General features: G+C 40.0%; 1 protein-coding gene across 12 annotated transcripts in view; it reads right to left on the reverse strand.

The window, feature by feature from the left end:
- tjp1a (tight junction protein 1a) overlaps positions 1–25,519 on the reverse strand; it is a 138,918-nt gene that overhangs the window by 88,772 nt on the left and 24,627 nt on the right. For 9 of the 12 annotated variants that reach the window (XM_028585389.1, XM_028585379.1, XM_028585308.1 and 6 more), the window contains exons 1-2: positions 23,011–23,117; positions 8,891–9,104 (exon numbers count right to left, since the gene is read on the reverse strand). In XM_028585389.1, the coding sequence (XP_028441190.1) occupies positions 8,891–9,104; positions 23,011–23,102 (306 nt within the window). In that variant the 5' untranslated portion in view covers positions 23,103–23,117. Of the gene's footprint in view, positions 1–8,890; positions 9,105–23,010; positions 23,118–24,695; positions 24,798–25,519 lie in introns of those variants that run through there. The other 3 variants (XM_028585344.1, XM_028585335.1, XM_028585352.1) reach the window with 2 other exon arrangements.

The following is a 25,519-nucleotide window of genomic DNA, read 5'->3' on the forward strand; positions in this document are numbered from 1 at the left end:
GAACCATCCAAGCTGTGTACAGTAAGGATGGGACACTGTTGACCTCAACTGTGGAGGTAATAGGGCGGTGGAAGGAGCACTTTGAGGAACTCCTGAAACCGACTAATACGCCCTCTATGTTAGAGGCAGAGCTGGAGGATGATGGGGGATCATTGTCAATTTCCTAGGTGGAAGTCACTGATGTAGTCAAACAACTCCACTTCTCAGCCTCCCTGGTAAAGTCTACTCCAAGGTGCTGGAAAGGAGGGTTCGGCCAATAGTCGAACCTCAGGTTGAAGAGGAACAATGCGGATTCCATCCTGGTCGTGGAAAAACGGACCAGCTCTTCACTCTCGCAAGGATCCTGGAGGGAGCCTGGGAGTATGCCCAACCGGTCTACATGTGTTTTGTGGATCTGGAAAAGGCGTATGACCGGGTCCCCCGGGAGATACTGTGGGAGGTGCTGCGGGAGTATGGGGTGAGGGGGTCTCTTCTCAGGGCCATCCAATCTCTGTACGACCAAAGTGAGAGCTGTGTCCGGGTTCTCGGCAGTAAGTCGGACTCGTTTCAGGTGAGGGTTGGCCTCCGCCAGGGCTGCGCTTTGTCACCAATCCTGTTTGTAACATTTATGGACAGGATATCCAGGCGTAGTCGGGGTGGGGAGGGGTTGCGGTTTGGTGGGCTGGGGATCTCATCGCTGCTCTTTGCAGATGATGTGGTCCTGATGGCATCATCGGCCTGCGACCTTCAGCACTCACTGGATCGGTTCGCAGCCGAGAGTGAAGCAGTTGGGATGAGGATCAGCACCTCTAAATCGGAGGCCATGGTTCTCAGCAGGAAACCGATGGAGTGCCTACTCCAGGTAGGGAATGAGTCCTTACCCCAAGTGAAGGAGTTCAAGTGGGGTTTTGTTCGCGAGTGAGGGGACAATGGAGCGGGAGATTGGTCGGAGAATCGGTGCAGCGGGTGCGGTATTACATTCAATCTATCGCACCGTTGTGACGAAAAGAGAGCTGAGCCAGAAGGCAAAGCTCTCGATCTACCGGTCAGTTTTCGTTCCTACCCTCACCTATGGTCATGAAGGCTGGGTCATGACCAAAAGAACGAGATCCAGGGTACAAGCGGCTGAAATGGGTTTCCTCAGGAGGGTGGCTGGCGTCTCCCTTAGAGATAGGGTGAGAAGCTCAGTCATTCGTGAGGAGCTTGGAGTAGAGCCGCTGCTCCTTCGCGTCGAAAGGAGCCAGTTGAGGTGGTTCGGGCATCTGGTAAGGATGCCCCCTGGGCGCCTCACTAGGGAGGTGTTTCAGGCACGTCCAGCTGGGAGGAGGCCTCGGGGATGACTAGGTGGAGGGGTTATATCTCCAACCTGGCCTGGGAACGCCTCGGGATCCCCCAGTCGGAGCTGGTTAATGTTGCTCGGGAAAGGGAAGTTTGGGGTCCCCTGCTGGAGCTGCTCCCCCACGCGACCCGATACCGGATAAGCGGACGAAGATGGATGGACGGATGGGTTCATCCATTACAGTTTTATCCACGTTACGTTTATTCATGTTATTCTGATAAAATAGCTGCAGTTTAGCCCCATTAATTTGCTCCAAAATGCCTAAGGTCCTTTTGGTGCTGACTGCTTGCCACTATGCTTGGATTTTTTCTCTCCTTTGTTTAATCATTAAGAAAGTTTCTATGCCTGCTTTCATCCTGTGAATTCTCTATTCAATGAATAGGAGCATCACCAATAGATTTTTTCAGTGTACATTTACCAGTAGAAATGTCAGTGCTTACACAAATACTAAATAGCATAGATTTCACTGAGGTCAGCTCTTTAAATAGGCTTTTTATTCTAAATTCAACAATTAGCAGGACATCCCGCTGTGGTCACATTAAAAAACATTGTATCTGCAATTTTGAGTAGACATTTTTTGTGTTTTTGTCTCTGTTGAAGAAAAAAATGTTGTATCTCTTTTCACTAATCTCATTTTACCTTCGTCAAAGGACATATGTTTATGTTTTCCTTATGTTTGCGACCTCTCGAGTTTGCGTGTAATAATGACTTTACTCTCTAAGACCCAAAGGAAGATTTTTAGAACTTTATTAACAACATAAACATAAGACGTTACAATAACAATGAAGCAGTGCAACATTGTGATACCATTGTATTGGATAGCTCAAAAGTGGGCGTAGCTTAGTCAATCCAGAGCAATACGGAGGTGCAGAGCGATACTGAGCTGCAGAGGGCAGTTGACCAGTATTTAATGGTCCACAGTTCCATAAGTTCAGAAATTCTATGTGACCAGGTCTATGACACCCTTTCAAAGCCGCCAAAATACATGGTGATTAAACTGAAAATAAGGCAATTTTTTCTGAAACACTGTCATCAACTAATTCTAACCCTCATTTGAAATCATGGAAAATGGAAAATTAAAGCCAAAGTGCAGCAGGATCTATTGGGATTCAAGCAAAAGCTTTGCCTCATGGATCTCACCAAAACAGTGAGTACTTTTAGCTCAAGGACTCAGGATATCAGGTCACACTTTACAGCAACACACATGCAGACACACACACATACATCTACCCAATGCCATTGATGTGAGGAATCAATCCTCCAAGGTGAAGTACACATTGGCAACTACTTTGCATTAGAAGACAAATAGAGAAGCCATCGGTCTGTATTGAATAAATAATAGCTAAAATCCCCGGTGAGTTCACCCAGTTTAACCACAGATTTCAGATACTCTTCTCTACAGCCTTCACAGTGTTGTTTTTGTATATCACACAAAAATAGCTTCAAGTGAAAGAGAGAAAACACTGCATTATGAAGTAGATCATTTCTTCCATCTATTATTCATACTTCAGACTTATACTCATGCACATCTTGTGATGGTCCACAGCAGTTTAAGGGAAGGGAAGCTAAAACATTTGTGTAACATGCTCCGAACATCCAATACTGTTGCATAGAGCGAGAGCTCAGTGAGATGAAATGGACACTGAGGCCTTTTTTCAGTCTACATCTTTGATATTCTTGAAGGAAAAGGAGAGGTGTAGGAGGTGTGCTTGAGAGTCACATGCAAACTTTGACCTTAACTGAAAGATATATAAAAGATTTATAGTTGGTATATAATGTTTTAGTTGGGAGAGAGAAAGATTGAAGAGACTGTAAGAAGGGAGTTTTACTTCTGAAGGAATTAACAGGTTCTCGTGAAGCATCACTATTACCCCTTTTCCACCAACAAGAACCAGATGCTGGTTCAGAGCTAGAGCTAGTGCCGGTTCGGAGTTGGTTCGACTGACGAGCCTCCAAAGAACCGGTTTGCTTTTCCACAGGCTAAGGAGCCAGCACAGAGCCAGGTCTTACGTCACTGTATACGTCTCATCTTTCCCAGCAACATTAGCGCGGCGCAGCCAAACACAAACACACCATCAACAATGGCGGACGTTGCTTTGCTATTGATTTCATGACTTTACGGACCTACATCGGCATCCAAACTCGGCGGATCCAACGTGTTTGCGCGGCTCGCCTTTATAGTGCAAGAAAGCAGCTTGTTTCCTTCTCTGACCACTGCTGTTGTTGTTTAATCGCATCCATCGTGTTTATCTGCTAATTCAAGAATGGCGGTCACAAGTTTCTGTTCGTCTTGTTGGTCAAGGTAACCCTGCCCACAGCCGCTGACGTAAGCGGTTCTTACTTCTGGCCCAGCAATGATTTGGTGCTACTTAAGAACCACTTTTACTGGTTCGGAGCTAGTGCTTTGGTGGTCGAAAAACAAAGAACCGCTTTGAAACTAGGCTCTGGCTCCGAACCAGCACCAGCTCTGCCTTGGTGGAAAAGGGGTATATGACTCTTTAACAAACTCTGGCTTGTCTACAGTGATGCCTGAAATACTTTCTGCTGTATTCATTTCAGTGTCTGTTATGTATTCACAGATTAGGAAATGTAAGGCTTGTACCCAAGCAAATAACAGCTAAAGAGGCTGTGAGATGTATACCTATATTTTATTCTCTTTGTACATGCTCCCATTGGGCTCCATTCTTCACAAACATAACATATTTTATCACTGTTATACTGATGACAAACAGCTGTACCTGCCTCTAAAAACAGATGATACCAACTCTTTAAAGTTCCTCTTTCACTGCCTGAAAGACATTAAGTGCTGGATGGCTAACAACTTTCTCCAACTTAATGAGAGTAAGACAGAATTCATGTTGTTTGGCACCCCAAATTCAGTTGACGAACTTTCGAAAAATTTGGGGACTTTAGCCTCAAGTGTGCGCCCTTTTGCCAGAAATCTAGGTTTCATCTTTGACCCAGCCTTACAATTTGAAAAACAAATTAGTTCTGTTGTCAAATGTAGCTTTTTTCATCTCAGGACTATTGCTAAACTAAAATCCTTTCTCTGTCATAAGGACTTGGAGACTGTTCGTCTTGTATTGACTACTGCAATTCCTTGTATTCTGGGATTTGCCAATCATCTTTATCTTTTGTAGCTTGTCCAGTTGCTAGATTGTTGACTGGTACCAGAAGGAGGGATCATGTCTCCCCGATGTTGGCTTCTCTTCACTAGTTACCGGTCAAATATAGATTTGATTTTAAGGTAATGTTACTTATTTTTAAGGCATTACATGGATTGGCCCCTTTATATATTGCTGATCTCCTACCCTACATCACTCCTCCAGGAACCTAAGATCCTCTAATTAGTTCCTTTTAGCTATTCCCCAGTCTCAGATGAAAACAAAGGGTGATCGTGCTTTCTTTGCTGTGGCCCCAAGACTCTGGAACGAACAAACCTCCCATTCATATTATATACATATCCTCTACTGCCGATATATTTAAGTCTCGTCTTAAAACACATTTTTATTCTTTGGCGTATGATTTAGTTTAGGGACATTTGTATAGAAGTGTGTTGTTTCTATGATGTTCATTGTATATTTGTATTGTCTTCCTTTGTTTTTATAACATAATATGACTTTGTACAGCACATTATTCAGCATAGGTTGGTTTTACATGTGCTCTATAAATAAATTGACTTGACTTGACTATATTGAAATTGCTATGTAATAGTTACCTTGCATGGAAGCTGGATTATCGCAATATCACAAGATCACGCAAGTCACAGGATCACATATCACATTAAAATCCATCTTGTCAGGCTTCAAGTAATGTGTCTGAACAGCAGCGGACCAAACCGATCAGCGTCCGGTGAGAAGCTATCTGCAGCGGCATGGTTTTTAGGTGTGTGTGACGCGTTATTGTGGAACCCATGTAACTTCTAGGAAAGGCCTGCTCTACGAAGCAGCTTGATTGGTTGGGATTAGGCATTGACCTTGAGTGGTTAAGGTTAGGATAGCCAATTGGTCAGGGGATAGGACCTGAACAAATAGGGTTACGTTACCTAGCATAAGCATGGACGCCTGGCCAATTGTAGTGTGTGAATGCTATTGAAGGGCGGGTCTTTCCTAGAAGTTGCGTGGGTTCCATAATAACGCATGTGTGATGGCCACAACTGTTTGTTCAAAACAACAATGGCGGAGGCGATAGACAGATGGTTCATCCAATCACTTGCCAGGTATTTTTTGAAAGTGCCTGCTCTTTTCCAAACAGTTTCCAATGACGGCTTCTCAGATGGTTCTGTGTTAACAAACCATCTGAGGCGTCAGGTTAATGTAGGAGTGCAATTTAAAAAATCACAACAGCTGTGATTTTATTCATAACTTACATAATCAACAGGTTCTTAACAAGTTATAGGAGATGAAAGTATTAGTTGGTGACCATTGATTCATGGGACATAATGACAACTGTTGTTGTCTTGGCTGTTATGTGGTTAATGTGCCTTTTTTACTGCAGGCATTTTGAGTTGTAATTAGTAGGAAAAGCACAGGTGTTACTAATAACTTTAACAATGGCTCTGTTCAAGTTTTCCAGTAAGCCATGACAGTGTGACAGTGAGCCAGCATGCACAATAGCACCTTGAAACTAAAGCAGATAAATGAAATTCAGCCATTTTTAATGTTATTATTTACACACCTGCTTCTCGTAAAAAACAGGCCTACATGCATATCTGCATTACCCTCAACCAAAAATGTATTTTTTTTTGTTGAAAAATAAACACCACTCTGTACAAGATTTATGTTTGAATAAACTGTGAATAGGCTGTATGTTTTATGTCAAAAAAACACCAACAGTGTTGATTCTTTCTGTAGATAAACAGTCGCCTCCCATCAAGAGAGGTAGAAGACAGATAGCTAGTTAGTTCTTTGTAGTGTAAATTACTGTTTTGAGCCTACTTATCTCCTTAAAAGCTCAGAAGTGGAGCTGACACCGTCGGTCTGTGAAGCTATGCAGAAATAAGGAGCATTAGCTGAAGCAGCTAAAGCTAAAGAAGCTACAGCATAAATTTGTTTACTTTGTCAAAAAAAAAAGACACCAACACGCCCTTCCAGTCAGTTGAGATGAAAAGGAAAATTTCTAATATTTCTTCCTTTTCATAATAAAAAAAAACTATTAACAATACATTACATAAATCAAAATATTATTTTTGACTACAGAAAGGGATGACTAAATGTCATCTCAGTAGGACTTTAAACACTTAAAAACTCAGAGAATCGGCTTCATCAGGAGTGTGTGGGTGGGGTTTGATTTAGATTGGATTGGCGGTGTTGGTAACATAAGCAAATAACCCCACCACTGTCATTATGTTTTGAAATATCCAAAACTGTTCTAACTGTTCATGTAGAGATAAGCTGATTGATATTTCAGTATGTAGACTACAACTACAGGCTTGAAATTTAATTTATAGAAAATAATCACAACTGAAATCCCAATATTGGAGTAGATATTTTCCTCAAATAATTCAGCATCCATATTTTTACCCCGGTGACAGGGTTGCTATTCTGTAGTTTGACAATGCATCTCCCACTCAAGCCAAAGTGCACCATGGCTGGTACAAGTTTGTGTTTTCTCTGGATGACATACTGTAACAGCAAAGTTTCATCTAACTTATATTCACCATCTGCCTCTACAGCTCTAGTACTACAATCCACCTCTGCTCTTACTTCAATCATGTCTGCAAAGGTAAGAAAATAAAACTGATTTAGGCCAGACGGCTCACTGCCAAGGATTATGGAGCAGAGCACTCAAGGTTGTTGAGTGTCGTTGAGATATTTTCGCCTCTGCCTCAAAAGTAGAAACTGACAGGAAACTTCATGCCAGCAGTCAATCAAATTGATGTGTATGTGTGTGTGTATGTGTGCGTTGCATCATTCAGGTATGCAATGCTGTGCAGTGTCATCCTTGACTGTCAACCCTACCCTGCGACTTCTTCTTTCCAACTTCAACCCTCCTTCACATCAATAATGGGTTAACTTGTGTGAACTGTAATCATAACGAGTCCCACTCCTGCCCTGATGAAGAGGGGAAGAATAATGACTCCTTACACCAGGCTGCTCTCAATTAAGGCAAGCTAACATACTGAACACCCAATGAGCACACACACTAAAATCCCCCCCTCCACACACACACACACACACACACACACACACACACACACACACACACACACACACACACACACACACACACACACACACACACACACACACACACACACACACACACACACACACACACACACACACACTGCAGACTGCCAACATGGAGAGGAAGGATGGGGGCAGATGAGGAAACATCACACTGTGAACATTTATTACAGGAGACATCTACAGAGGCTCAAGACATAAAGAAAGTAGCAGGAGTGAGAGAGAGAGAGACACACACACACACACTGAGTAGTGCTGTGCAGGAGAGAGATGTATCTGTATCTGTGTGGCCACTGTGGTCCCATGCCACCAAAAAACAGTCTTACCAAGCATGCATTAGTAGCAGGTTGGCATGCTTTTACATCATAAACCGTTGGTTGCTTTCCCAAAAGCCACATCCCTCATAAACACACACACACACACACACACACACACACACACACACACACACACACACACACACACACACACACACACATATACACACACGCATGCTCAGAGGTACGCACACAAGGCTTGCACACACGCACAAGTATTCATGAGTTGAGAGTGGGCCAAAGGCAGTTCTCAGCTCAATGGACAATCCCAGAGTTATTAAAGGTTTTTAGGTCCAAGCAGCTTACCCAATCATTTATCAGATTAATACTTTTCATGAGAATAAACCAGTCATAGAGAGAGACATATGGAATGTGTTAAACTGTGCTCATCTGAAAATCAAAGAAATATTGCATAACCAAAGGTCATGCTGTGTGTGTGTGTGTGTGTGAGTGTGTGTGTGTGTGTGTGTGGTTTTGAGTGTACGTGTGTGTGCGTGTGAGGTGTGTATTAGTGCTGTATCTTCCGCAAATTTTTAATCTGAATTAAACCATTAGGAGAAAAAAATGTGTTTGGACTTCTCTGACATTTATTCTCCCTTGAAATCACAGTAAGTGTAATTTAGTAAATGTAATCACAGCTTATATTTAATGCAGGCCTATGAAATAATATTGCTACAGAAATACAAAAAATTAAAACAACAACGATGTTTTCAGATAAGGATTTTTTCCAGCACCCCCCTCTGAGGTACTGTGATTATTTTAGATGAGTGGGTCTTTCAAATCAAAAATTGTGTTCCTTCAACATCTCTCTGTTTCCATTAGGGGCCGCAACACAAACTAGAAAGAAAAATTACAGCCTTTGATAATCAAATAATTTTTTTCATCATTTTTTAAGCCAAAATGCCAAATATTTGCTGGTTACAGCTTTTGAAATTTGGAGCATTAATAATCAAGAGAAAATAATCAGCAGATTAATCGATAATCATTAGTTGAAACCTTAGTATCCTGCACTCCTCCTATGTGTGTACATGTTAAGTTGATGTGATCCAGTCATGAGTGAGCCTTACATTGGAGTCGAGCAGATCCATGCTGTCCAGGCTCTTGCTGCGGTGAATGCGGCCTTTGATGCGGCGCAGGGAAGGTTTACCTTGGCTCATGGGCAACGAGAGGGTGGAGGTGGCAGTAATTGCCATAGCACCAGCGCCACCGGTAGCACCTGTAGGCTCATCTGAACAACCGGGAGCACCTGAGGGGGATGTTTCTTCATCTTGTGGGGTCACCCTGAGAAACAAAGATGATATCAGAAATGATGCAGGCCACAAAACGTTTGGTCGGCAAAGCAGGATAATACATGATTCTCAGGGATGGCAACATTGATGATCATAATATCTTTCATTTACTGCCACAACTATACATTGCCTGTCTGAAGTCGCAACACATCTTACTTATTTCCATGGTCAAGATTCAAGAAACCAAGTTTATATAAGAAATATAGATGTTGTTACTAGGTTTCTCTTAATCCTTTACCCAATCCCTTACTGAACTCAGGTTACTGCAGAAAGTCGACAATAATCAGGGTATTTAAAGCTGCATCAGTGTTGTTTCCAGCAGCAGCAAGAAGCTGTTTTTTGTAAGTAAATGCTTAAGAGCCAGATATTTGCCTTAATAGTTAATAGGCCATGTGGTCTGACTTCAAATGAATGCTAATGTTGCTCTGAATCTGCTGGATGTTTTAATAGGTAACTGGTTGCAAACATGTTTCTCATAAAGTGATATTATGTCTGGGTAGTCTTTACAGCTTTTTTGTGCCCAAAGAATCAGTTAATGAAGATTTAAGTGCATTTAAATGTACTGTGTGTCACCTGCGTGCACCTGTTACATTTTAACCGAAGTTTAATTGATAGTACAAACACATCTGAGACATCTGTGCATGTCTTCAACTCTTGAATGTTTCTTATGTTGTATAGCTGTGGGCTCAACAACTTGATGTAACCACAGCCATTAAATAACACATGATTCACAATGACCACATTTTCTCCGAAGAACAATCCACACTGCTAGCAGGCACTTCTACATAAAGATGCCTGGAGGATTTACGTGACATAACTTTGATCTTGCTGTCTTTACTTTTTAAAGGACATCCTTTCCTGTTGGCTGTACTTGCATTCCAGCATGTGTGAATAATTGGGCTGAATGTCAGCGGGAAGATGGAGAATACTGTAGGTATGGAGCATCCTCTTGTCTTCTATTATTAAGCCACAATGAAGCTGCTTTCCTTCTTATATGCACGGCTGCAAAGGACGGGAATTTCCAAGGTAACTTAAGGTGAATTGCTACGGAAAAACCACTCACTGTAAATCTGACAATTTTCAACCTCATGCCTAAAATAAAAAATAAAATACAAAGAATGGAGTGGACCAAAGTTATTTAAAAAGGAAAATGTTTTGAGATGGAAGTTTATAACCCTACATTCATGTGGATTAACGTCTACTAGGGCTAGCAAACAAAAACTCTTATATACTGTATGTTGAGTGTATTATGCATAATTAGCTTCTGCAATCTAAAACAAGCTCAATGTAGCCAACTGGAGTTAAAACGATCAGCCGATAAATACATTTTACTATTACTACTATTTTAATAATCAAATCATTTTTGAGATTACTTTTCAAGCAAAAAATCCAAACATTTCCAGACCTGTGTCAACTTCTTTTATTTTATGCTTTTCTCTCTTTTACATTATTAACATCTTTTGGTGTTTGAGTGTTGTTGCTGGGAAATGGTGACGAGCATGTTTCACAATTTACTGACATTTTATAGAGTAAATGATTAATCAGTCAAATGTGAAAATAATCTAAAGATTAATACAAATAATCATTAATTGCAGCCCTATAGCCAGATCAGCAGTGCACTCACAAGCTGCTGAAAGAGAAGATGGACTATTTTTTGTCAAGATAAACCTACTGACTGACAGCTTGTCAGTCTCTCTGGGTAAGGAGAAGACTGGATAAAAGCCCATGATAAAAACCGATTCATCCAATCGCAACAGGCAACATGGCAACATAACAATGATGGTAGAGCACCTTACTGTTTACATCTGGCAGCAGCCGGTGCTCTTTGGTTAAATCCATAAAACCAAACTCGGATATTGGCACTTCAGGCCAAGTTAGCAGTAAAAGGATAACACATGTTCTTATAAATGGATGTTTAGAAGTCCACAAAGGTGTGAGGTGCTGGCACTGGTTTTGGGCTAGTCTCTCCACCGTCCACTGACACATCTACTTGCTATAATAGGCATGACTGACATTAGATTGGCTCCTCTCAAATGCAGGGCTTTTCCAAAACATATGAATAATTTGGTCATTTTCTTGCCGTTTATTCCTGACGTGCTGTATGTTCAAGGGCCTTAATGCTTATAGTTACATTTGGTTCTAATAATGCTGACTACTCTCAGTTACAGTCCAAGAGTACTTACTAGTTCCTAATATGTAATTAGTGCCATTCAGTCCCTGTCCACTACTGTGTCTTGTGCACAATGTCCACCCACGTGTGTATTTACTAACTCCACACAAACACTGAATCTCTGTCACTGTAATCCCAGTGTTGCTTTTACAAGGGGATTCCATTCACACATCCAGCAGCAGCTTATAAAGCTATGTGGGGTTTAATGCTGTTTCTAAGAGCTGAAATGGATTGTTTCCGTGTGACTCAAGGAGGGCACTTTACAACCTTAATTACTTATCCTCTACTAATAGATAACATCACTTAAGAGAAACAGGAGGAAAGAGAGACAATGAAACATGGACAATTGGGATCAAGGATTGGATACAGTGATTCCTTTACACTGTATATTTTGCTATGAAAGTTTCTGACGACGAGTAAAAATGTAATATAATTTGAAGTGCACTTTGTAACTTGACTTGCAATGAAAATTTTCCAGAATCGTGTGATTCTAAATCACTTTGAAAAAAAGCAAAGCTGCACTGTAAACAAGTGTATTTACTTTTAGCAGATGTCCATAGTCCTATTTTTGACTTCACTTGTTAAGACAGAAACACTGCATTTTGTTCATTTGCTGAGCAGTATGAACATCAGGGTACAAATATTAAAACTATACAGGACACCAGAAAGAGCAGAAGCATGACTGCTCACTTGCTGCTGGCCTATGAATGATTTATCATCAGTGAAGTTGCAAGATTATAGGAAGATATATTGAGCCATGCAAGCCAGTGGATTAGTCACAGTCGTCCTGTCTGTGCAGACAGAAGTTACTTTCACTTTTCTCTGGAGAAATATGGAGAAACTCACAAACAGGCTGGAGTGCACTCACATCGCGTACACAAAGGGACCCCTTCAGTGCAAACAACAGGCAATGCCGGCATCTTACAGCATAAAAATAAAGAAATAACAAGAAACATTAGGCACTGACTGCAGTGAGAGGTGAAGTTTATGAATATTACATGAGACTTCAGCCCAAAATAGAGAATCTCCCTCCAGCCCTGAATTTAAGAGGTCATTAGCAAAGCTTTAGATTACCTCATCCCAGCAATGTGTAAATGTTAGAGACTAATTATAGAACAATCATTAGTTAATTCATAGATTAAGGAATCAGCAGAAAAAAAGTGTGTTCTTCAGTTATAATATAATAGTTATAATAATATTTATCAAAAAATATTAATGAATACAAAAAAGGCTTTTGTTGCAGCAATACAGCCTAACATCACACTATAAGAACATCATCAAAAGATTATCAAAGTTCATTTTGGGATTTTGAAACAGCCGTTGACACAAAGAATCTCAACACTGCATCCATTTAGTAGCTGTTCTGGAGGTTTCAGTCATATCACATGAACTTCATCAGCAGTTGGAGTTTGCCCAGTTGTCATACAAGTGCAATTTTTTTTTAAAGGCAAAAGAATATACAGTGTATGTGATGGTTCATTGCATAATCTGCCACAACACAACAATAATGCGACACAGTGTTGTGATAAAAGATTTTGAAAATACTATACATATATATATATATATATATATATATATATATATATATATATATATATATATATATATAAATGTATAGTATATTATATTACCAATACATATTAAAAACTAGAACATAATACTGAGCTGTCATTGCAAATCAATCCCTTACACCATATATTTTAGATTAACATTACTGCAAAGCCTCATATTAAGGTGTTTTTCATATAGAAGGACCTTGAGATAGGATTATTTTGTCACAATACCAGGTCACTAATTTACCTTCATGCTCATATTTTCTGTTCTATACTCTATAGTGTATATAAAATTGTGCCTAAACAGATTTACACGTCATCAGTCATCTACAGAATGGTCAGTTATATTTAACACTTGAGCACATATTTTGATGTAAACCAGTGACATATTTTGTATAAGCTTGTAAACACCAGTTTAACTAGCCTGCTCCATGGGTGTTAAAGGGGTTGGGGGGTTACCAGGGTAGTACATCCTCCTGTTACCACAGAGGTATTATGTTATGACAGATTTTTAGATGGAGAGCACTTTGCTGAACAATTGGTTCCGCTCAGTGGGGGCTACAAGGAAAAAACCATGTGTGTCTCATCCTCATCCTGACACTTCTACCTGAGCAGCAATGCTCCCAGTCACACAAATACATACCAGAGACATGATCCCATCACAGATTTCCTGTCCTCGTCTGCCCAGGTGGCTCTAAACAGAGAAGAGTGCCTTACAATGTTTTTCTCTTTAACTGCTTTTATATCACGTCTAATAACAATGGACTGTGCTCTGACCAAAATGTTAAACAGAGCTCTGACAGGATGCCTTTTGATCCTGGGATTTGCCTTTGTTCATATCTTCCAGTTTATCGAGCGACAGTAGCTCCACTGACTTTTCCTCTTCCATTTATATTCTTTCAAACAAGCTTTCCCTGCCAGTATGCTAGTCATTTGGTTTACTTTCCATGTAAAAACACTCACTAACTAAAGTGCCACTATTGCACAGGTGGGGGGGGGGGGGGTGGGGGGATAGGAGCAAAAAGACAGAGAAGCAGAAACTAAAAGAGACAGGTGAAATAAGCATGAAGGAGCATGGGGCTGAGAGGCAGAGGTGAAAGAAAAGGGGACCGAAAGACAAAAGGAGAAAGACCATAATGCAAAGGGACAAAAGACAGAGGGACACTGTCAGCATATGGCTGAGGTCATTCTCACTGCTTCGTAATGCCTGACTGTTCAGCTGGAAGTGATGGCAGCCGATGAACATGCATCATTCTGCTCACGGGGTCCCTTCTACATCAGGGGACAAGTGGTGAAAAGAGGTGCATGACACATTATTAAGATAACCTCACAAACCCTCCCTAACAGAAGAATGAAACAAATGACTCATATGTTGGCTGGCTAATGATATCCTTGAAAACATCTGCAAAAGGAGAAAGAAAAGAATATAAGGAAACATATCAAAGCTTTTTATGTACTAGTTGGAGCTTGTAAGCTCTTTGAAAGTCACCTGGGCAGACAAGGATGCGACTGAAAATCTGTGGCAAGATCAAGACTCTGATATGGCCAGACAGGCCTGACAGATGGGCAGACCAGATTAGGCATATAGACATGTATCAAACAAGGCAGGACAACGCTCATGTCCGAGTGCTGTCTGACCCCTGTGGAGAGGAGGGTAACAGGGAGGTCATGTGTGCATAACACACATCAATACAAACACAAATTCAACTTCAGGGCACATTAAATCTCAATGTATGAGCAGAAGTCTGTAGTGAAGACAAGTAGACAAAGTAGCCTGAGATGTTGCCATACCTACTGTATACCACATACACCATCCCACCAACCAACCATGAGCATGTTTTGATTTTTACAGATAACTGTCCTTTACAGGGAGATCAGCAAGTCTTAAATATATATATTCAAGACTATAAGAATATTTATTATATATATATATCAACACAGGAAGAGGTGACAGTAGTAATAAGCTTAATTAGCTGTTAGTGTGGCTCCATCTATTTCTTGAAAACGGTCATCTTGCTGGTACATCTTATCCTGTAAAAACATCCATGTTTGCTTATTATGGTTTTGGGCGTTTTATTTTCAAACTACATTGCAATGGTTTGGCTAACTCTCTAATCTTACACGGAAGATGGAAAACTTAAGTAATTTGGAATATTAAAGGCAGGGTTGGTAACTTTATCCAATATACACTTTTTTATTGTTTTATATAACCTGATAGCAATAAATAACTTATGGGCTCTGAAAAAGGAGCGAGGAGATGTTACTTTCAAATCTTGCTAGCTTTTCAACATAACCAACCCTGCCTTTAAGTAATGGTCAGCTATAATATGTGATTTGCAGATAATGGGCTTACACTTTTAGGTATTGTATCTTAGGTTGAGTAGGTAAGTATGGTTTGCAACACTGTGTAGTCATAAATTATTTGATTGGTTAGGTGATTTAAATCTTACTGGAATAGAGGACATAATAAATAAAAAAATGATAATCACTAAGGGTGCTTCAGTGGGCAAAGACTTATTTCAGCCACTTTTTGAGTTCCAGACAGTCTCTACTACACTGCAGTATAATGCTATTACATCATATTAAGAAAAATGAAATGCCTCAATTATGTAACATTAGGAAATATAAAAATTGACTGACAGATATAAATCTGCCAAGCAGAGGGAAAGAAGAAAGAGAATAAATTGAGTTCTCTGTCAGACCAAAGTGGATCCCCTCTGCTGTGTCCTTCTCTATTTGTGGGACAGCAGTGATGGATTCCATCTTGTCAGTCCCCTGTGAGCCATCGTGACAGTCGGAAGTCACCAGAGGCCGAGAACGTGTGACTCACAGATTCTAAAAGTCATTGCTGCTCGCCGTCTGGCTCTGACTGGAGACGATAACTCTTTGATAGGCCTTTGTTACCATCACCAAAAGGCTCTGTAAGCAGCCATTACCAGCAGACCCTTAGTTAGGCTCACCATTACATGAATCCAGACATGCATGTGTGTAAGAGCTGCAGTCAGATTTAAGGAGGACACAGCTGCAGGGCAGTCACATTTACACCGAGCAGTAACAGGAAAGTACAGATAGTTCAGATTGGTACGCACCTTATCAACCGAATATGGCTCAATATCATTTCAAATATTTCAATACCGGTGCCAATGCAATACTTGAGTTTTGGTAACAATGCTAAATATTTATATATACATTTTATACCATACTTTGAGGAGTATAAAAATGCCTGAATAAAATACAATTTAAACTTTGCTCAAAGAAGCAAACATCTTTTCAGGTTGTAATACTTGATTCTATGTCACATTTCGGTCAGTAATCAACAAGTATTAAGGTTCAATACCTTGCTCTACAGAAGTTACAAGTCTGATAAAGTACACTTTATGTGTCGGCACATGCAGAACATACATTTAAAAGTGCAATTTGCGCCCCAAAAGCTTCGCCGGTGTGTTTGGCAACCTTTCAGTTGTTATTGTTGTTTTCTGTCAACCCAACCATGCTAGCCTGACTTTTGTTTTCAATCAGTACACGTAAAGTGTGTTGCAGCTTGTTGGGAGGAGAGTGGGCTGATGCAGCTCGGGAGACATTCTCCGGAGAGCCGATGGGGAGTAAGGAGGAGGGACGGCAGCGAGCGGGTCAGCGAACCGTTAGACCCAGCCCGTTGTACGGCTCATTTTCTGTAACCAATGTTGCAAGAAAGCACAGTGGAACCAGCACGCCAGCCAGCAAATAAGCAGACAGCTGGCTAGTTAGCCAGTTAGGATGTTTATACGGAAGTAAGTCTGTTTCCATGGCAAAGGTACTCATAAAAATGGCCGCTGCTCTGACCATTCTGCCACATTTATTTGAAAAGGAAAATCCTTTCTATCTGTTTTATTTTGATGAGTAGCCCTATGTGGAACTCTTTATTACTTTGGAAAGCTACATGAATATGAGCATGTCATATAAGCATTGGTAGATTAGACTCGCCTTTTAGATTATTTGATCACAAAAGAACGCCCAGTCATAAAAAAAATCCAGACACAGTGCAAGGCAGATTGTATAAAGCTGTATACAGCACAAACCTTGAAAATAAGTTGTCTTCAGGGGCGGAAGGCGTAAAAAGGAAAAATTATAAACTGGAGTGAAATGCTGTATTATTACAGTATGTACTTAGTCTGGTACCTACGGGTACAAATAAAGTAACAAATACAGTAACCTGAGTAATCTGATAATTTGTTGCATTAAACAGTAGCCATTCAACATAGCAGAAGCAAAAAAACTAAAATTTCAAAGTTATCAGCATTTATATTGGGCCTGAAAAGTTATCACTAAAGGCCCTAACCCATCTAGACTCACACACCCACACCAACAAACACGTAAACACATACCCACAGGAAGCTCGGAGAGTGGGTGGGGGTGAGACACGAGTCAATAAACCCTGTGTAATCTGTTCCCTTTAGTGGCATAAACCATCTGAGAGGAGATTACAAGCGTTCTGCCAAAATAAGAACATGCGAGTTCCTAATGGACAGAAACAGTGAATACAAAAACACACAAACATGTGTTGTGTGCACCTTTGCATATACCCTATAATGAACTATGGAGAGTAACAGTAGGGTGTTCAAAGACTGGCATGAAGTCAGGACTTGTGTGTTTAAGATCATATTTCATGACTTTAATTAAAAAAAATGTAACTTCAGGGAGAGCAAGACAGAGAGAAAAAAGACAGTATTTCAGCATGTTTTTCAGAAAAGTACTGATTATCATGACAGGCCCACCCTAGACTTGGGCTCCTGCTGAGGTAACTAATGCGCGGCATTGTCAGTTTGTATGAGATTACGCATCATGGCCTCCATGAATGGAACTGGAAAAGTGGAGGGGGTAGGACAGGAGTTGTTTAACGTGCGTGTTCCTCTGAAGAGCTGGGAGGGAGGACGTGTGAACAGGCAAATCAGAGGGCAGAAGGGCTGCTGCATGTGTGTGTGAGTTGGGGGGAAGAAGGGATGCTGACTTTATGCATCATTAAGCAGGTGGACTGAGAACACCAGGCGTAGCTGTCACTGGGAGCAGAGTAGACATCTGGCACACAATACAAGACAATACACCCACATGTTAGGAAGAGCTGTGACCAGTTTAAACACACGTCATCAGGCTAATTATTATTTATGGATCATCTCAAACTAATTACAGGGCTGTCGTTATTACAGACCACTATGTTTTGTTTAATAACAATGTGTTTTATGCAGAGTAATGGAGTCATATACTGTAGTGCCTTCTGTTTGTTGTTATTCAGTGCCTTCATATAAACTCTATTTATTTGACTATAATCAGAATAAAACAATACTCATATTATTACAGCTAAAAACCTTAACCAAGTAATCTAATATTAAGGTTGTAATCGGATCAAGCATAACTCGATTAACAATGCTGATGAATGAATTCCAGTTGACTTAGTAAGAAAGCCACTTTTTGAATGGGCTCTCTTAATACACAAGGATCTACCAAGGTTATTGTTATTGTTTTTTATAATATATTTAAATGTAACTCTTATTGCCTCAGGAACATTATACCAATTAAAATGGCAAATCCAGTTTGGTGGTAATGCTGCAAAGTAAGCATTTTTTTAATCAAGGGGGTCAAGTGTTTTGGAAGATCATAAAGCCATCTGGTGCACAACCTCCTCATCTATAATAAGTGATGTCTCCTTGTTTGGTTTAAGGAACAACTATGTTGCCTCTCTTGGTGTTTTTTGTTGCTATAAAAACATTACTTATAGGAGCCAAAACTTGTGCTGTGTCTTAGATTTCACCATCAGCATTTATGCCTGCAGCATGTCCTTCATCGTAACTCTCAACTCAATGGACCACCAGTTGTAAAGTAAAGTAAAAGTAAAGTATACTTAATCTTATTTTATCATATATTAAGGTATAAACTGCTCAGTCTGGTTTCTTTTGATGTTTGGATTCTGTATTTGTGCCACAAAGGTCAAGGGGAAACCTGATGCAAAGTGGTGCACTGAATAAAAATTGCATGTTTATGTTTAACAATGGCAGAATAAATATGTTTTCCTGGGCATAGGCGGTTATAACAAATGGAGGGACAGAGGTGGATGAATGGATAGAGCTAAAACCAACAAAGTCCCTTGAGCATGCATCTACTATATTGCTACTCCCATTAGCTACTCCCCTTAGCATGCATCTTGACTATCAAACAATTGATGTAAGTTGATTTTTAGTAAAGTCTTTCAATTTCAAATCTTGTCACATTGCTGAGTATTACCTCAATCTGTGTATTCAAAGTAATTGAGTTACTTGCGTGCATTCAAGCCTACTGATTCTAGGCTCTGACTTCACAGACAGAAGAGCTGACAGACATGGCATGCAAGTGAATGCATGGGGTGACTCCATGAAACCTATACTGCAGGCACGCGTTGGTTCAGCTTCCCTTCGTTAAAGTGGCTGTCGGAGGCAATACAGTAATCCTGTTTTAATGGCTGTGCCCCTTCCCCCACCATGATGTGATGGTCTCAGACAAACCGCCGCGCCTCTCTTAAGGGAGAAGTGTCAAAACCAAGTCACCATTGTGTCCTTTGCAACACATTTGACAGCAGTCATGAGCTAAGAGGAGAAACCCAATCCTTTTCCCCTGTGTGATGACTTGTGATTCAGTCAGATGTGTTGCTAAGGCTTGTTCCTATATATAGGAGGAACTCAACAGGAACCAGCTTGGACATTTATTACAATAAAACAGTGTTTGTCTTCTCACTGTGAAGTAATGCCAATCTGGAAGGATTATACCTTGTGCTTAATGTTATCTATGTGGATTACAGAAGGAGAAGAACTGAATGTGCCCATTGTATGAATATTGAGTGCCTATAATTAGACTGTGTAATGTTTTTGGATTTTCCTTTTTTTTAATTAATGAGGCTCCTAACATCAGTGAGGAAAAGGAAGAGACTTACAAAGTTTACCATAATGTAGTATTGTGTAGTCAGACCACACAGCACTGTTTAAGCACTAGAGAAAAGTCTGGAAGCACCCATTATCATTATACTATAGGGGGGAAAATGCACTGGCTTAAAACAATCATAATTGTCTTGGGCGGTGCTAAGCCCTGGATGCAGTGACGGTGCCCTTGCTAAATAGTTAGCGGAGATAGCGGGATGGGAGGAAAATGCAGACTAAAATAGCCAGCCAATGGCAGGCTTATACCCAGAGTACAAAACGATTGGTCAATTAATCGATTAGTTGACTGACAATTTCATTTATTAGAATAATGACATTTTGAGATACAGCTAATCTTTTAAGAGATTTACAAGACAATAATACACAGTCATTTTCTGCTTCTGGCTTCTCAAATGTAAGGATTTTAACAACAATTAACAATTATTTTCATTATTTAAGAATCTGGGGGTTATTTCTCAATGAATCAACTAGTTGTTTGGTTTATAAAATGTCAGAAAATTGTGAAAAATGTCTATCAAACGCTGTGTTTTGGCTTTATCCATCACATAAGTCAAATAAAAGCAGCAAATCCTCACATTGGAAAAGCTAGAACCAGAGAATGTTTGACATTTTTGCTTAAAGGTACACTGTGTAGTGTTTAAAGTATTTTATTAGCTAAAATCAATGTCTTCATTCATAAATATGTCCTCATTGGTGTAAAATTACCTCTGCCAATGATCGGACTTATCCTCGTAAGCAAAGAATTTCTGTATTTACATTGGACGGGTAAGTCCAAGGAGGCTTCCATGTTGTTCCACCATTTTGAAAAACTATAATCGCTGAGAGGGACGTAGAGCACTAGCACTACACTTTTTCGTTCAGAGCCAGCGTCACATGACTGAAACCAGCTGAAACGGAGAAGGAGATCAGTGAGAGGCGCTTGTCACTGCCCCGGCAAATTTGAAAGCCTGCACTGCACTTTAGTTCATAATGGAGGATCATACTTATACAGAGCCACTGGAGAAGGAATCCTCGTCGCCAAAAAAGCGAAAAAGGGAATTAAAAAGGCAATATTACCGGCGAATTCAAAACACGAGGGTAAACATCGGGGTAGCTTTTCCCAGGTGAAAAGAGGTAATGAAGGAGAAAGACTTTCAAAGGGATGCTCTCGACTGGTAAGTCAATGTTACGGTCTAAATTACAAGGGTAATTACTTATACATGCTCACACTAATGATTCAATGCAGTTTGCAGTTTGTTTGAAATAACGAACCTCATCACCCAAAAGAAAACTCGATGAAGCGCTATTGGAAGACATGTTGTCATAGCTTCTTGGTACATAACGGCTACCGTAGTTGCAACACGCATTTGTAATAGCGAGCCGCTATAGAGCACCATTCGTTTGAATGCAAAAATACAATTTCCCCGCTAGATGGGAGAAATTCCTACACAATGTACCTTTAAAAATCGTCTATCAAAGCAGTTGCCGATTAATTTTCTGTCTACAAATCGATTAATCAGGTCTCTATCAGGGGTGTTAATGATACATCGATCTAGATCGATATATATCGATTCAATGATCAATGATACAATATCATCGATGCAAATTTAAAATATCGATACATATCATCTTTAAGATGAACCTTTTATTTTAAAATTCCCACTTTATATTTATTTTTTTTAGTTAAAAAAATAGTTTGTTTTTTTTTGTCTGGAAAGAGCTCAGTAATAAAACTGTTAAATAATATTTTAGTTACTTTGAGTTGATATAAATGTAACTGATTGTGTTAAATGGCCATTAATGATATTGTCTCATATCGATCTCATGCCCGTGAACCAAATCAAATTGCAATCATATTGTGGCAGACTTTGTGATATCAACAAATATTGTATCCTTGTCCAAAGAATCAATATAATATTGTATTGTGATAACTTGTGATTTCAGCCCATTAGTCTTTATCGTATATTTAATCTGTTGGTTGGACAAATCAAACATTTTGAAGATGTCACCTTGGATTTTGGGAACTTTTGATGGCTATTTTAAAGTATTTGGGGGAGTTATATGCTTTATTAGATGATAAGAAATAAGGGGAGAGAGAAATGAGGAATGACATGCAACAAAGGTCCCTGGTCAAACCCGAACTGTAGACATTGGCATATGGTAGGCACTTTAAACCCCACCAGGGTGATGGCTATTTTTTAAGCTATTTTATACACCAAACGATTTATTGATTATCTTAAAAATAATCAATAGTTTAATTGATAATGAAAACAATCCTTACAATGCAGTACAACCAATAAAAAAGGTAAAAATAAGAAAAGAGAAACTGATGTTAGGGCAGGTGGGTTCGGTGGATGCAGCTGGGTGAAAAATAGATGGGTAAATAATAACAGACTTCAATATGAAATAAACTAGGTGGAAACGATCATACATTAACATAGACATATAAGAAGCCAACAATGGTAAACCACTTAGCATCATTACTGTGATCTAAATGCAGGGGCATGAAGCAGCTGAATAAGTTATGAGAGTGGAGAAACCAGCCGACATTTTTTTTTTACTACATCAGCTCACAGAAATAGATCTGAGAACAGAGACATACTGGGATAACACATCACAAAATTACACTCAGAAGCTTCAAATGAACGATCGCTAAAAGAAGGAGAAAGGGGGAAGAAAAACCCGGAGTGCGAGCAGACGCAACAATTGAAATAATTTCAAAGTGGACTGTATCGGACGGCGCTCAGCATTGTTCTATAGAACTATAGAACAATGCTACAGTATAGATAGGCTACTGTTGTTGTTGTAAATACACCTGCTCTGTATTGTCCGCTTCTCCGACCGCTGCATGAAAAACTCACCAGCGGATCATAACAAACAGGAGTCCACCAAGCGAAACACGGATAGGCTAAACACAGAGGGACGACACGCGCGCATACGCACGCACGTAGCACCATGTACGGCTGCACAGCAAGCTACTGTACCAACCTCTCGTCCCTGGCTAAATACCTGCTCTGTGTGAATGGATGTAAACAGTTGTTGAAGGCCGTGGAGGTAGCCGACTTCCGCCAACAGATGCTCAGCTTCAACTTCACACGAGATACCGGGGAATGGGGGAGCTTCTCATGACAACCAAGCTAATAGGCTAATTTTAAAGCTATTTTTTTCTTCACATGAAAAGACACCACTACCTTTGCCACTCTTTTCACGCACGCTCCCATTCACACGCGCGCCTCCTTCCTCCTCTCTACTCACCACAGCTGTCTCTTAGTGGGGAGGCAGTCTTTGTTGGAGGCTGTCACTCCCATGGCCATCTGCATCACCGTGATATATTTCTGGTACTTCATTTTGTCCTCCTTTACTAATACTACTACTGCCGCTACTACTTCTACTTCTAGGAATCCGCGCGCCACAAAAGCGGCACAGGTGAGTGTGCATTCAAAGGTCTGTTATTGTCCCCTGGCACCAGCGGCATCTTCAATATCAAAAACAGCATTTCCACGTCTGGAGGACTGTTGACGGGGGAAATGTTCCCCGAGGAGCTCAACGAAAGGTACCACGCCGCCGCGACCCATGTCTCTAATCTCATTAGCGCTCAGAATAGATTGGCTAATCCATTCAATTTTAGTCAGGACCGGGTCATTGTTGTGGTTCGCCCCGTAGCGGCCACTTCTTTCCTCTTTTTTACCCCGTTTGTCTCTGTGGAGTAAAAGGGTAAAACAAAAAAGAAGAGACAAACAGTGTCAGAGATGGGATGCAGCGGCGGTGGCACCCAAACGTCTGCGAGGTAGGAAGGAGAGAGCGCCTGTGTTCAACGAGAGAGAGAGAGAGAGAGAGACTGAGAGAGAGAGATCAGGGGGGTGACAGAGGATGAGGAGGAAGAGGAGAGGAGGAGGAAGAAGAGAGAGGCAGCGATGTAATGGATTAAGAAGGGGGAACCTACTGCTGAGTAATCTCTCAGTATTTTAAAATTGAAGGCAAATGCATCATTTTTGATGTTTTGTTTAATTGGTTGTTATTTTTCTCAGGATTGGTCCATCAGGCACAATTAAAACATCAAGGTTTGGGTTCTTAGAAAACACTTCTGTGATAAAGAGAGGATGGAAAGGAGCAAAGCAGTAGTGAAACCACAGCAGTCTTTAACAGTCTAGAATGAAGGAAAACATCAACAATTCAATACAAATTCTAAGGCTACAAATTTAAAGATTAGACTAGGCGTAAACATAAAACTGGACCCGGAAGTCTGAACACACAGATTAGGTATTCATTTATTCTATTTTATTCCTACATCTCTTAATACTGTTTTCTTATTTATATTTTATGTATATTTCTGTTTGTAATTTGGAAAATGTGTAACATAACACAGAATCACCTTTCTGTTCAGTTTTTAAATTTGGGTAAGATATTAACAGAGATTATATTGAAACTAGGACATTATACTTTCATTAATGTGTTGCACCATCATATGTTCTTTTTTCAGCTTACTATTATTTCACTTGATTTTATGTATATTTTCTCTTACCATGTATGTATATAGGCTACTGTATACTAGCTGTATTTGTACGATGTATTAGAGCTAGATCGATAAATTAGCCGTTACATAGTTTGTCCACCAGAGAGCATCGACAGGTTTATCTTTCAACTGTAAAATGCCCCACTCAGTACGTTTCTTGGATCAATAATTTAAAAATAAAATGTAATAGACCCTAACAAATGTTTGTTTATGTTAAATGTTTAATAAAAGAAAAAGCCTATTTTTAACCTCTCAAATATCTATGTCAGTATTAGCCTTAAAGTTCTAATATTGGTCGGGCTGTAGTAATATTTATTTCACTGTGTGTCAAGCATCTTGGCACAAGAATTCCTACATGGATAAATAAAGATTTATCTTCTCTTATCTAGGACCAACAGGGTTGTTTTCATCTCTTATAACCACTGACCTTGTTGCTTGAATCTCAATCTCCTTAAGTAGCCACACAGTCCTCTACAGGTTTGACTAAACGAGGAGGCGAGTCAACATGATCTCATTGGCGGCTCAGTGAAATTGAGCCAAGCAAAGCTCATTAGGAAACTGCTCTGAAAGACAAAAGTAACAGTGAAAAAAACTATAAAAACTATTTATTATGTTTATTTAATTTAATTATGCTTAACAATTATGCACAATACACATAGGCCTACATAAAACTGCTGCTAGCTTTCAATAATGAGATTGAACAATATTATGTATCCTTATGGATTTCTAAGTCCATTGAAAGATATATAAATTTGCTGCACATCTTTGTTGTTATTGTATTGTTTTGTGGTCTATATACTAGTGTGTTTTACTCTTTTTTATGTATGCTATCTCTTACTGCCAACCCACAGAGTAATGCGAGGTTCAGGTTACTTTATTCACCATTTGAGGGCTGATAGTTTACAGCGTCTCTGAAGATGCTAATCAATGATTGATTCAGTGTCAAATTTGAATGCCAAGTAAACATTAGTCTTCTGTGAGACCTTAAGGACGAAGGGGGCATCATAGGAGTCCATGTGCACAAGATCTAAGTTAAAGCGTGCTGGTATGTTTGGCCTCTGTCAAAGATGCAAAGATGGTGTTTTCTTTAGGACTGTAGAGTGATTAGGAGATGATGTAACCGTAAAGACGGTTCACAGACTCCTTCTGTATAAACCCCTTGGGCTGGACCATTAACCTTTAAACAAGTTGGCAGTGAAGCTGGAGAGTATCCCACATTTTTGACAATGAAACTGCACCATGAGGTGAGAC

This window comes from Perca flavescens, chromosome 1 (assembly GCF_004354835.1).
Source record: "Perca flavescens isolate YP-PL-M2 chromosome 1, PFLA_1.0, whole genome shotgun sequence".
Classification (NCBI taxonomy): domain Eukaryota; kingdom Metazoa; phylum Chordata; class Actinopteri; order Perciformes; family Percidae; genus Perca; species Perca flavescens.